At 38.5% G+C, this 12,729-nt stretch overlaps 1 protein-coding gene across 1 annotated transcript in view; it reads left to right on the forward strand.

Annotated features, from left to right (window-relative positions):
• Window positions 1–5,816, forward strand: part of abhd5 (abhydrolase domain containing 5, lysophosphatidic acid acyltransferase) — a 34,144-nt gene extending 28,328 nt beyond the window's left edge. Inside the window, exon 7 of the mRNA XM_003215662.4 lies at window positions 649–5,816. Coding sequence (XP_003215710.1) covers window positions 649–738 — 90 coding nt within the window. The 3' untranslated portion in view covers window positions 739–5,816. The remainder of the gene's footprint in view (window positions 1–648) is intronic.
• Window positions 5,817–12,729: the final 6,913 nt, after the last annotated feature.

The raw sequence follows: 12,729 nt of genomic DNA on the forward strand, positions 1-12,729 counted from the left end.
ATATTGCTAATTCCAACAGCATCTAGCAGACGATATGATTCTTGACCCAACTAAGCCTATGGCATCATGAAAACATTCCAACTGTACCATGTTTGCACTGGTATTATAAGTCTAAACTAAATTGTATTTGATAGAATATTTTATCATAGATTTGCAAACAAAAATAACATTTCAGAACTACTTTATTTGCCAACTGTTCTGTGTTATCCTATATAGTTTACATCTGTTTGCATAGCTAGTTTCTCTATCTTTGTAATGGGTACCTTAAATTTTATTGGATCTGTTCTATTATTTATTTATTTATTTATTTATTTACAGCATTTATATTCCACCCTTCTCACCCCGAAGGGGACTCAGGACGGATCATATTGCACACATAAAGGCAAACATTCAATGCCATGACATAGAACAGAGACAGAGACAAGACACTGGCCTCGAACTCATGACCTCTTGGTCAGAGTGATTTGTTGATTTGTTGCAGCTGGCTTGCTTTCCAGCCTGCGCCACAGCCCGGTCTAACAGAATGAATGTGGGAGGACTGGACTTTTTCAAATCCGTTTTAGTCACTTTATTGCTTATGTAAAAGAACATAGTTTTCTTGCAAGCCTTAAATGGATGCTTTGTTTTTCCTCCCTTCCCCTTGCACAGGCTATCCTTGGTGCAGGTCATTATGTTTATGCTGATCAGCCAGAGGACTTCAACCAGAAAGTAAAAGAGATATGCAATTCTGTGGACTAATAGGATTTTGTTGCTGTAAATGAGAGCCACAATTATAATTCAAAGCAACACTTTGGAAGTATAATATGAACATTAAGACTTACTGAATTTTTTTTAAAAAAAAATAGATTTTGTTTGCACCATTTCTTTCAAATGTTTGCACACTTTAACCCATGCAGTGCCTTTTGCTGGAATTAGGGAGATATTAAAAAAAGCATTGTACATTTTAGTTTGATGCTGTTCTTTATATATTTAGATAAAAGATTTGTAACTAAGTATGTTAAACACTACATTTTAAAACTGGATTCTTAACAATTGATTCTGAAAAAATTAGAGCATTAAAATTCCTTTAATATATATTCTTACAAAATTGTGAATGAAATTTCAGTTTGTTTTCTTCTGCTTCCATATATTGCAAACTCTTTGAACTCTTTTAAAAATTTAAAAATACGTCACATTTGTTTTTCTTTTATATCAGAATATCTTTACATTTTGTTGTACCTTACAAAGTGGTCCTTGCCAAAATAATCAACACTGGTAAACACCCAGGAAAAAGCAAACGTAGCAAGAATTAGAAAAAGACTGAGTAATTCTGATTTTTTTTTTGCCCCATCTTGGAATGTTTGTTGTTCATTCCAGTAACTATTGTTGTATGTTCAATTGTCTTGGAGATTTAATTGTGTAAGATGTTAACATTGGTGATACAGCCTTCTTAAGCATATACAAGTCCTGTGGATTTGAAGATTAAATACCTTGTTAGTTTTATAATCTATTCATTTGGTGATAAAGTTATTGCAAGATCTGTTGCAAACTCAGGATTTTGCATGTTGTCAATCCATATTTAATACTGGGACAACATAGTCTCTGTGATATTTGTAATCCTTGGATGAATATTTGTTTTGTTTTAAAAAAAAATTAAAAATGAGCCAGTCTGACTAGAAGAAAAGCTTACTCTGTCAAACCCCAGGTATTCTAAAAGTTGGCATCTTAGATTAAGTAATAATCAAAGAATGAATCAAGAAACATAAGATGTTTTTGATTTAAAATGTGTGATTTTATCCTTTTTTAAAAAAAAAATAGAGCTTTTTTAGGCTTTTGTTTTTAACATAAGCGAATTTGTTATCAACCTAAAGGTAAACTGAGTGGTTTATAAACAAAATAATTTATTGGTTATATATAGTAATTTACTGGTCAGCCTTTGAATGCCGAAAATAACTACTGAATCTTTGCTATTTCTTACTAACTATTGAAAATGAATTATTTTGCTATGTCTTGAAAATGCAGTCTCAGACAGCATTTCAAAAAATGGGAAGTGTTTCCTCTGCAAGTAAGATATACTATTTTGGTGCTGTTGTAATTTAAACAGTCACTGTAACTCTCTTGGCTATAGTGTAAAATGTATGCTGAATATTGGCACTATTGTGCAATTCAGTACTGCATAGTAAAGACCTATGTTTGGAATTAAAATACAGAACTGTGTATTTCTTTAGTATGTGAATCTGTTAAGAAATTGCATAGTTAAAGACAACATTCTCATTCTCTCACCAAAACATTTTAATATTACTATTTATGGATGTGTCCCTATCTCTTATAAGAAGTTGGTTTAACCTCTGGTTTGCTAGTAAAAACCACTGGGCGACAAAATAATGTATGTCTAAAAAGTATGTCACCAACTTGAACTGTTTGGAAAGCTCTTCTCTAGATATTGTTTGACTATATCTCCCATTTGCTCAAGCTAGAATAGCTAATAATGAGGAATAATGTGAGTTGCAGATACACAACATCTGAAAAGGCCCATCCTGAACTACAAATACCAGATATAGACATGTTTTTATTTTACTCTTCTGAGTAAATTTTCTGATAAACAGCTGCTTGTATGTTTTGCACAGTTTTAAAAATCCTGTTATATAATTGGTGGGTTTAATGAGTAATGAGTTTCTGGTTTGCATGGACTTCATGAGTAGCATAGATCTGAATGAGGCTTGTCTACCACATTAGCATTTCCAGGGTCTTTCAATGACTTTTACAAAGGTACTTTTTGGGAACACAGTTATTTGTTTTTATTCCTTACTAGAAGTAACACGAGAGATCTGTGATCAGTATTTTATGCTTCCAGAAGTCCAAAGGTAACAATCTGCCATGGGGTAAGTGGGTGAGGAAGTAGATTATGAACATAATTCTGGCAGGAGGTGTCTAATTTTTCCCCTAACGTTTTCCCCACACACATCTTCTGTATATATAAAATGATAAAGTTGTTTGCGCAGTGACTATAACAACAAAACTAAACATCCCAGAAATACGAAATTTGGCAACACAATGCAAAAGGCTTGCCTCCAGGTTACAACAACACAACCACACCACAAAACCACAATCCAGACCCACAAAACTCACAACAACGCATCATGCGATAACAACACAACTTAACGCCCCAGAAATACAAAACTTGGCAACACAATGCAAAAGCCTTGCCTCCCAGTTGTAACAACACAACCACACCACAAAACCACACAGGACCCACAAAACTCACAACAACGCATTGTGACTATAACAACACAACTAAACGCCCCGTAAATACGAAACTTGGCAACACAACGCAAAAGCCTTCCCTCCAGGTTGTAACAACACAACCACACCACAAAACCACAATCCGGACCCATAACACTCACAACAACGCATCATGACTATAACAACACAACTAAACGCCCCAGAAATACGAAACTTGGCACACAACTAAACGCCCCAGAAATATAAAACTTAACAACACAACCCAAAAGCCTTGCCTCCCAGTTGTAAGAACACAACCACAACACAAAACCACAATCCGGACCCACAAAACTCACAACAACGCATCATGACTATAACAACACAACTAAACGCCCCAGAAATACAAAACTTGGCAAAAGAATGCAAAAGCCTTGCCTCCGGGTTACAACAACACAACCACACCACAAAACAACAATCCAGACCCACAAAACTCACAACAACGCATCAGGACTATAACAACACAACTAAATGCCCCAGAAATACGAAACTTGGCAACACAACACAAAAGCATTCCCTCCCGATTGTAACAACACAACCACACCACAAAACCACAATCCGGACCCACAAAAATCACAACAATGCATCGTGACTATAACAACACAACTAAACGCCCCAGAAATACAAAACTTGGCACACAACTAAACGACCCAGAAATACAAAACTTCGCAACACAACACAAAAGCCTTGCCTCTCAGTTGTAACAACACAACCACACCACAAAACCACAATCCAGACCCACAAAACTCACAACAACGCATTGTGACTATAACAAATACAACATTTGACAACACAACTCATCCACCTCCCCAATCCCTACATTCACATTTGGCCTCAAAAAAAACAATTACAATAATAACAATGACAACAATATCAATAAGAATCAACACCATCACAGGCAAGAAGCAGCCAGGCACTGAGGCTGAGAGGCCAGTCAGTGCTACACTGGGCCTCCAAAAAACAATACAGTAGCATCTAACTTATCCAACCTTCATAATCACTACAACAACAATAATAATAAACACCTACACAGGCAAAACAAAAAAAATACTATTGTACCACAATAAAAATATAAACCGCCCTCAGCAGAATCAGACATTACAATTAACAACAAACCAAAGACAACAGGGATCTCAACCAATTATCAATCAACACAAAAATTGAAGAAGGTAACAGACTTCAAATACTACTACTAATGTGAGTATAAAGAAGAGTGGAGGTCACAGCATAAATACAACCTAATGTAGACTGACCAACATCACCAGACTAAGCCACAGCAACGCGTGGCCGGGCACAGCTAGTATATAAATAAACCTGTACTTTTCCCCTGCAAGGGAAAAAGAACCCATGAGATGAAAATGAAAGACATGAAAATGGAGAAGATTAAATGTTCTTTCTAGTTCAACCCCTTTAATCCAATTTAGATTTCCTATGGTTGCTTCAGACAAAAATATGTATATAGGAAATGACAGATTGTTCTCTTGCTTAATATTCAGCCCACACCTCCCATGGTACTCTTTATTACGTTCCGCTGCTTTCTCTGCTGCATTCCAGCAATGTGATTTACAAGTAAATATTAAAAATCTGCTCTAGGTGAAAAAATACAAACTGCCAATTCAGTGACAGGTTATACTGATAAATCCCTCAATCATTGAACTTTATTGTGTGCTAAAATATTGTCTTCTTCAAAATCTTTGCTTTGATCAAACTGATTTGAATCATTTTGTCTATGAACCACCTCTTTAGGAAATTGCTTACAGTGAACATTAACAGGTTGTGACTTAGCCAAGCTAAACACAATCCATTTCGAAGCTTTATGATTTTAAAGCTTTAACAGGGCAAGAGAAATGGGAGGTTTGTTGAGCTGCTGATTGAGCAACCGGGTTGATATCATGCAGGCACAAATAATACTATGAACTGCGTCACCTACAGTGAACTGGCATGCCAAGTCATTTCTCAAATTGTTGGCATGTCTATTCCATTTACCATAGGTCGGTTGTTTATCAAATAGTTGGCATGTCAGTCTAGTGTGGATGACTCAATTTTAAAAGCATACCTCGAAATTTCTTCATAGTGATGTAAGTACAGTATGCACAATACATCTTTACCGATTTAAACGAATCTTCCTGAAAACTGTACTGTCGAAGGCTTTCACTGCCAGAATCACTGGAATGTTGTGTGGTTTCCAGGCTGTATGGCCGTGTTCTAGTGGCATTTTCTCCTGACATTTCATCTGCATCTGGCTGGCATCTTCAGATCATGAAAACTGCTTCCTTTTTATATATTGGAAAAATACACTTCCTTGGGACCCAGCGGTGCAAACTAAGTTCACTAAGAGAGTGGATAAATGTTTTCTCTGATTCCTACTCAGGCTTGTAATATCAGGAAATTGGCGACCTGCTTATATTACGTGAGTTGGGCTGATGGATCGCAAGTTATACAAAGCTTGTTGAAGGAGAAATTTATTGCATCATAGCATGTTTATAAGAACAGTCACAAAAATTGTTATCTTACTTCACAATAACCTTTCTTTATAAATAATTAAAGATCAAAGCTAAGATTCTGATGCTTTAATTTGTGTATGATATAAACTATAGTTAGCTATATAATTGGGCTGGCATCCAGTTAACAACATAAAATTACTCCTACGTATGTAATGTTATTAGTTGTGGGTGGACGAATTCAGCATTTCCATCCACGGTGACTTCCCCTGTTCACTTTCCTGTTTCTCAGTTGTGCCTCTCACTCAGCCAGGAAAAGATTGGGAACAGCCAAGCATGCCATCCTCTAGGATCTGAAGAGATCAAAGATAATGCTTCTTTGTTCTTGTGAGCAGCTACAGGAACAGAGCCAGCTGATTGGCTTTCTATTCCCTGTCCTGGCTACTGAATACCTGGGTAGCAGGTAACCAGGTGCACACAGATAGGTCAAGCATGCAGGGAGGAAGAACAAAATACATCAATGTTGGGCAGACCTTTAGAATCCACAAGTGATATGCAGGAACTTGGCTTTCATTTTGTTGTTACTGCCCTTTGTGATTTTACTGCACTTTTTGTGATTTAAACTTTTGTTTTTACTTGATGGTCTTTGGCCAACCAACAAAGTGGTGGTGATATACCACTGGTTAGTGTTGCAATGGTACCTGGAATAAATGCTAGTCTGCATTGTGCCATGAAACCCTCTGGCCAGTCACGCTTTTTCCAGTCTGACAGGTTTATCATGAATAGAGAAGAATATAGCCTGTATACAATTTTTCCCCAGAACCCATGGGATCGGTACATATTTGTCTGCATCTGACAAAATATGCCCTTCCTAGGAATTTTTGAGGTGCACCAAATGGGTTTATGGTATGCTTTAGCCAGAGATGACTATAGAGTTGCATTGGAGGCCTAAATAATTCATTTCAATAGGTTTTGCTATTTATCTAGGGTCTCCTGTTTTCATTATAAGTTCAGGAATGAGTTCCCTGATACAGTACCTTGTTGTACTGGTCTCATTAGATAAAATGTGGAATCTTAATGGGAAAAAAGGCAAATAATATCCAATGATGGATGCATGGTGAGAAATGTAAATGCCAAACAAGAGCTATGGTCTAGGGCAGGCATGGTATGGGCAAGCTTCAGCCCTCTGGGTGTTTTATTTTTACAGGAAATGGTGCATTTTGTGTATAAAAATCCAACCCTCATGTTTTTGTGCAAAATAAATTCTCACAAGTGTCTCAATATATAGAAAAAAACAGTGAAAATGCACACAAGCTCTTCTTATATCCACAAAAGGAAATAAAACTTTTGAAACGATTATTGAATGCTAGGGTTGAAGAAGAAAAATATATATCTGTTTATATAAGATGTTTCTAGAATGCTACACTATAGGATGAGGTCCCAAAACAGCAGCCTTCTATAATACCTTTCCCAAAAATAGGGAAAGAGAGGATTATCAAGAGGAGAAGATATGATTGCAGTGTTTCTACTTTTGTAGATATATAAGCTTTAACTGAACACAGCTTCCTGTGTCACACTGATTCATCAGATTTTGAATCTGGTTTGGTAAAGAGAAGGTTTTCTCCTGTTTCTGTCACAGGAAACTGTTCAATGTTAAGCTGTTTCCTTCTGCGTCTCAGGGGATGCATCATTTTTCAAAGGACTGTATGAATACTAATCTCTGCTTCCCCAGAGCAGCTCTGCATTTCCTCTTTGCTTTGTCTGCTAAAGCTGTGAACAAGAAATGACAGGGGAAGTTAATTCTTCCGCCACTTCTGGGTGAATCTGACAAAACTGTGTGTCTTCTTTGAGAGGCAGCCACAGAAAATATAAAAAAGAACACCTGGAGTTTATTACTAGAGAGTCAGAGAGGCAACCATTTCAGAAGTCAAGACTGGGGCCTCTTTTGCAGACATACAAATATTGGCATTCAGTGTTACTGCATGAAGGTTCCAGCTGTATTTAAATCAACTTTAAAAAAAGCAAGAGGAATATTTGTCACTAAATAGTGAAGCTGTACATGTGAGCAATTCTATAATTTATGTAAGGACCAACTGCTCATTAGTTTGTTTGCTCCAACAGAAATACTATTGTTTTTTTTCCTTCTGAAATAAATTCACAATTATAGATGTGATTTCCTTTCTCTGAAATGTATTGATTATTTACCCCTTAACACTGTGTAGATTTTAAAATTATTTTAGTGAGAGAACATCAGCCATTCTGGGAATTCAAGATTTTTCTGTTTTACCAAAATAATAATTATATCATCACCCTCGGCATATAACACAGAGCTATAGCTCCAAATAAAAATATTCAATTTATCCCCACCCATGGGTTGTATTGTTTTTTGATGGTGAACAGTTCTTGCATTATATATACACAAGACACATGTCTATAATGGACACTTCTTTAAAAGTCAACAAATGAACAAAGCAGCCTAGAGGTCATAGATAGTGTGCCACAGTTTTATGATGGAGTGGCATCTGACTCAGATTCTTGGAAAGGGACAAGAGTCATGTGCACTGCTCTGTTGTTAGTACAGATCATAAGATGGAGCGGGACTGTGGCAGCCTCCAATTTATCTTACTTGAAACTGGATTTGGCAATTGCTAAAAGGCAATCTAAATAAAGAGGGAAATCTCAATTATTGCATGGAGGCAATAATTTATTCCTGTATCCTGTCTGAGAAATTAGCATTCATTCTGAAGCATCACATTTGTTTGTCACCTATTTGAACTAACTTGCCTTAAGTGCAGCTGTTTACTTCATATTTATTCATATCACCCTTCAAGCTCCTCTTAACATTCTAATCTACTCCACAAGTGCTTTTGAAATCTCTTGCTTTTGTTAAGATATGCTAAAACCAAGCAGGAAATGAAAGCTTCTTGATTTAAAACAGCTCCTGTATGTACTTTAACTCTCTTTATGGGGTGCACAGTTAGAATTCTAAAATAAAAGCAAAAAAGGCACTATAAAAAAACAAAAATGCCAGCCATTTCATTAGTTTCTTCCACATGGATCTCTACTGTTCATTCTTCAACAAGTGACTCCTCTAAAATGCATCTGGATTGGGATCTTGCAAAGCTGAAAACGATTCAATTGTAGATTTGCTTGAAATAAAGTCCCTCAGTCCTCAAAACTCTGAAGCGACTCTGCCTGTTTTGGTTGTTTGCTTTCCTAACCATGTAACATATTCCTACCAAATTGAGTTATGAGACTGAGTTCAGCGAGACAATGCAAAAACGAAAGAACAGTATAAAATGAGTTCAGCTATATGCTTCCACATGACCAGAATTATGCTGGTGTTTTATGCGTGTTTAACTTCCCCATGGAAGTTTTGATATTTTTGCCCATTGCAGAATGGCTGTATTCAGTTCAAGATTACAGACCCAGAGTTGCAAGTTGGTACTGTGACACATGATTGCTCATGGACTTTGTACACTGATGTGCATGCATTTTGTGTGTGACTGCATATTGTGCCAGCAGGTGTTCATTCCCATTCAGTTGTGCAATCCATGGGTGAGGCATTGTGTTATGAATCAAGCTGCTACAACATCCATGCATCTAACTGGATATTGAAGACTTCTTGCAGGCCCCCAGACCATGGTGGCCTATGTAGGCTCCTGCAATGACTGAAGCTGCCAAATATTGCTTTATCTCAGGATGAAGAAAATGCCATCTTCAGATCACACATGGCTCCTAAAAATGCCAAACCTGGAGTTCTGGCTGGTATCAAGTTAGGCAGTTACGATGTCATAAGCTAGGCTTAATGGCCTTGTGTTGTCTATACATGTTTACAAACATGGCACCACAATGCCTATCATAAATGCCTCCCAAACTCATTTTAAAATCAGGTAGCCACTGAATAAAGGAATTCTGCAGAGTGGATGTTTGAGGGGTGTGCTAAAGGATCATGTGTCAGTCTCCACCCACCAGCAAGCTGCAGTCCAACAAAAAGTTACAAGACCTCACAGGTGCCCCTACACTTGTTTGTCATGCCATATCTTGCTGGACATGCCGTTTTGCCTCCTCCTCGCCTCCAGGAGAAGTGTGCTTACACAGTGTGCTTATTTAGATTGAACTGGTGGATTCTCTTCCCGCAGAAGAGAGTTGGAGGCTCTTACAAAATTTTCGGACAAGTCACAATGACATCATGACACAGTAGAGGTCAAATGCTTTCACATTTTAGGTTGAAAGTATTCCCCAGAACAAGATTGTTATGACATAGTGGATTTCTTTTCCCAATAAGCACAACAGACAAAAACCCTTCTAACCTCACATGTTCTCAGATTTTCAACAGATGCTCTTGCTTTGTTTACATTCAAAATCACCTTTAATTCAAAATGTAGCACCAAGGTAACATGCAACCCACAAAGCTGTTTTGTGGCACTTGATTCTACCAGAATCCCTGGGCTGCCTTTCTGGCCAGAGAGGAAAGAGAGAGAAGGGGATGGATTGCATCTCTTAGGGTCCATCTATACTACGAATAATGTAATTTGACATCATTTCTCTGACAAATAATGCTGGTGCCTCAACCAAACTACAACTCCCATGGTTCCATACCATGGAGCCATGGCAGTCAAAATGGTGTCAAACTACATTAATTGTACAGTATAGAATCACCCTTAGAAGTATCCAAGAACTGCGATTCACCTTTTAAATAGGTTGCTAGGGACCTTCCTATTTTATTTTATTTTTTAAATCAGCTTTTAAAATGCAGGGGCCATCTACACTACACAATTATAGTGCACAGTTGTGGAGCTTGTTTCCAAAAGGTACCAAATCCATCTGAACAAATTTTACAGGAATTGAAAAAAACATGCTGAGGATATGCATTCTTTTGCTATAAAATACAATTTTCCAACTCCTGTACTGAAGTACATTTTGATAGTTTTGATCTGAACATAAATATTCTACTACTAGTAAAAAATGTGCTCCCACCTATAACATATTTTTTCTTTTTCTTTTTTGCATATTTCATACTTTTTGGAAAACAAACTCCATAATTATATTATTGTATTCCACTGTCTGTGGAATCCAGAGTGCTACAAACCCCAGGGTTTCATAGGATGGAGCTAAGTCATATAAAGTGGGATACCAGAGCTATAATTATGTAGTGGGAAGGATCCCCAAGAGTGGCTGTCCAGTCATTCCCAGTCATTTGATTTTGTCATTTTGATTACATTTTTGACAATCTGTGTGGCTCTTGGAGAGTTCCGAGTATGGAAAAGTGGCTCCAAAGTTCAGGGCTGACTGGGGAACATTTGGTCAATTCAGATGTCATGGCATACAGCTTCCATCAGCCCCAAACAGCATAGCCAATGATTAAGGCTGGTAGTACATATAAGCTGGCATCCTGTTAATAATTTGCAATGTCATAAGCCCAACTAATGCTGGAACAACTTGCCTTTGTCTGTTGTGGTGCTTAAAATCCTCTATTGACTGTGAAACAACCAAACTCCACCCCCCACCAGGAAAACACCCTTTAAGCTTCTGCAACCCCTAACATGGCCACTTACTGGTCAGTAAGGGCAAACGGAGAGCTTACTAGTCAGTGGGGCAAGGGGAGAGTTGAGCATTATTCTGCTATGTTCCTATAGTTGGAAACACAGCAATTACATCATTGTCTGGGTTGTCTTGCAAAGTTCCGGACAAGCCTGATACTGTAAGGTAAATGTTTTCCCGACATTAAGTCTAGTCGTGTCCGACCCTGGGGGTTGCTGCTCATCTCCATTTCTAAGACGAAGAGCCGGCGTTGTCCGTAGACTCCGCCAAGGCCATGTGGCCGGCATGACTGCATGGAGCGCCGTTACCTTCCCGCTGGAGTGGTACCTATTGATCTACTCACATTTGCATGTTTTCAAACTGCTAGGTTGACAGAAGCTGGGGTTAACAGCAGGAGTTCACCCTTCTCTCTGGATTCCAACAGCTGATCTTTTGGTCAGCAAGTTCAGCAGCTCAGTGGTTTAATCCTCTGCGCCACTGGGGGCTCACATATTCCTATACATACAACTATAACAAGGTATCTGGTGGCTTTTCCACAACCCATTACCATCACCTGCCAGCAAGTGACCAGTAAGCAGCTATATTGGGATGGGCTAAAATTGCTTAAAGGTGGGTTTGGCAGGAATGAGGGGAAGAGATTTTGTAGGTCCACCTGTGTGAGACTATAATATGTCCCAATCCAATAATAATAATAATAATAATAACTTTATTTTTATACCCCGCCCCATCTCCCCGAAGGGACTCGGGGCGGCTTACATGGGGCCAGGCCCGATAAAACAAATAAATAACAGTAACAAAGCAATAAAACAATTATCCCAGTAAAAAACATCAACATCAATAAAAACAATCATTAAAATCAACACGCAGGATACAGTGTTAAAAGCAGGAGACTAATTCGTAGATCCCAGGCGAAATGCAGAGTGTTACGAAATGGGAAAAGAAAATCTCAAGTTGAATGGACAATAAAGTGCGGTATAAAATGGCAAGACAACAACAATGGGACTATTATGGAATGGACAGATAGATCAATCCAGCAACAACTAAACATCGAAGGCCTTTTGAAAGAGCCAGGTTTTTAAGCTCCTACGGAAGGAGAGGAGGGTAGGGGCCTGCCTGATCTCTCTAGGTAGAGAGTTCCAAAGCCGGGGGGCCACGACAGAGAAGGCCCTCTCTCTCATCCCCACCAACCGCGACTGTGAGGGTGGTGGGAGCGAGAGAAGGGCCTCCCCCGACGAGCGAAGAGAACGTGTGGGTTCATAGAGGGAGATGCGGTCTCTAAGGTAGGTGGGTCCCAAACCGTTTAGGGCTTTGTAGGTGATAACCTGCACCTTGAATTGGGCCTGGAAAGTAAATGGCAGCCAGTGAAGCTCCTTAAACAGGCGTTGAACGCGCCCTGTAATTCGCTCCGGTTAGAAGCCTGGCTGCCGAACGCTGTACTAGTTGTAATTTCTGGGCCGTCTTCAAAGGCAGCCCCACGTAGAGCGCA

The sequence above is a fragment of the Anolis carolinensis genome, chromosome 6, assembly GCF_035594765.1.
Source record: "Anolis carolinensis isolate JA03-04 chromosome 6, rAnoCar3.1.pri, whole genome shotgun sequence".
Classification (NCBI taxonomy): domain Eukaryota; kingdom Metazoa; phylum Chordata; class Lepidosauria; order Squamata; family Dactyloidae; genus Anolis; species Anolis carolinensis.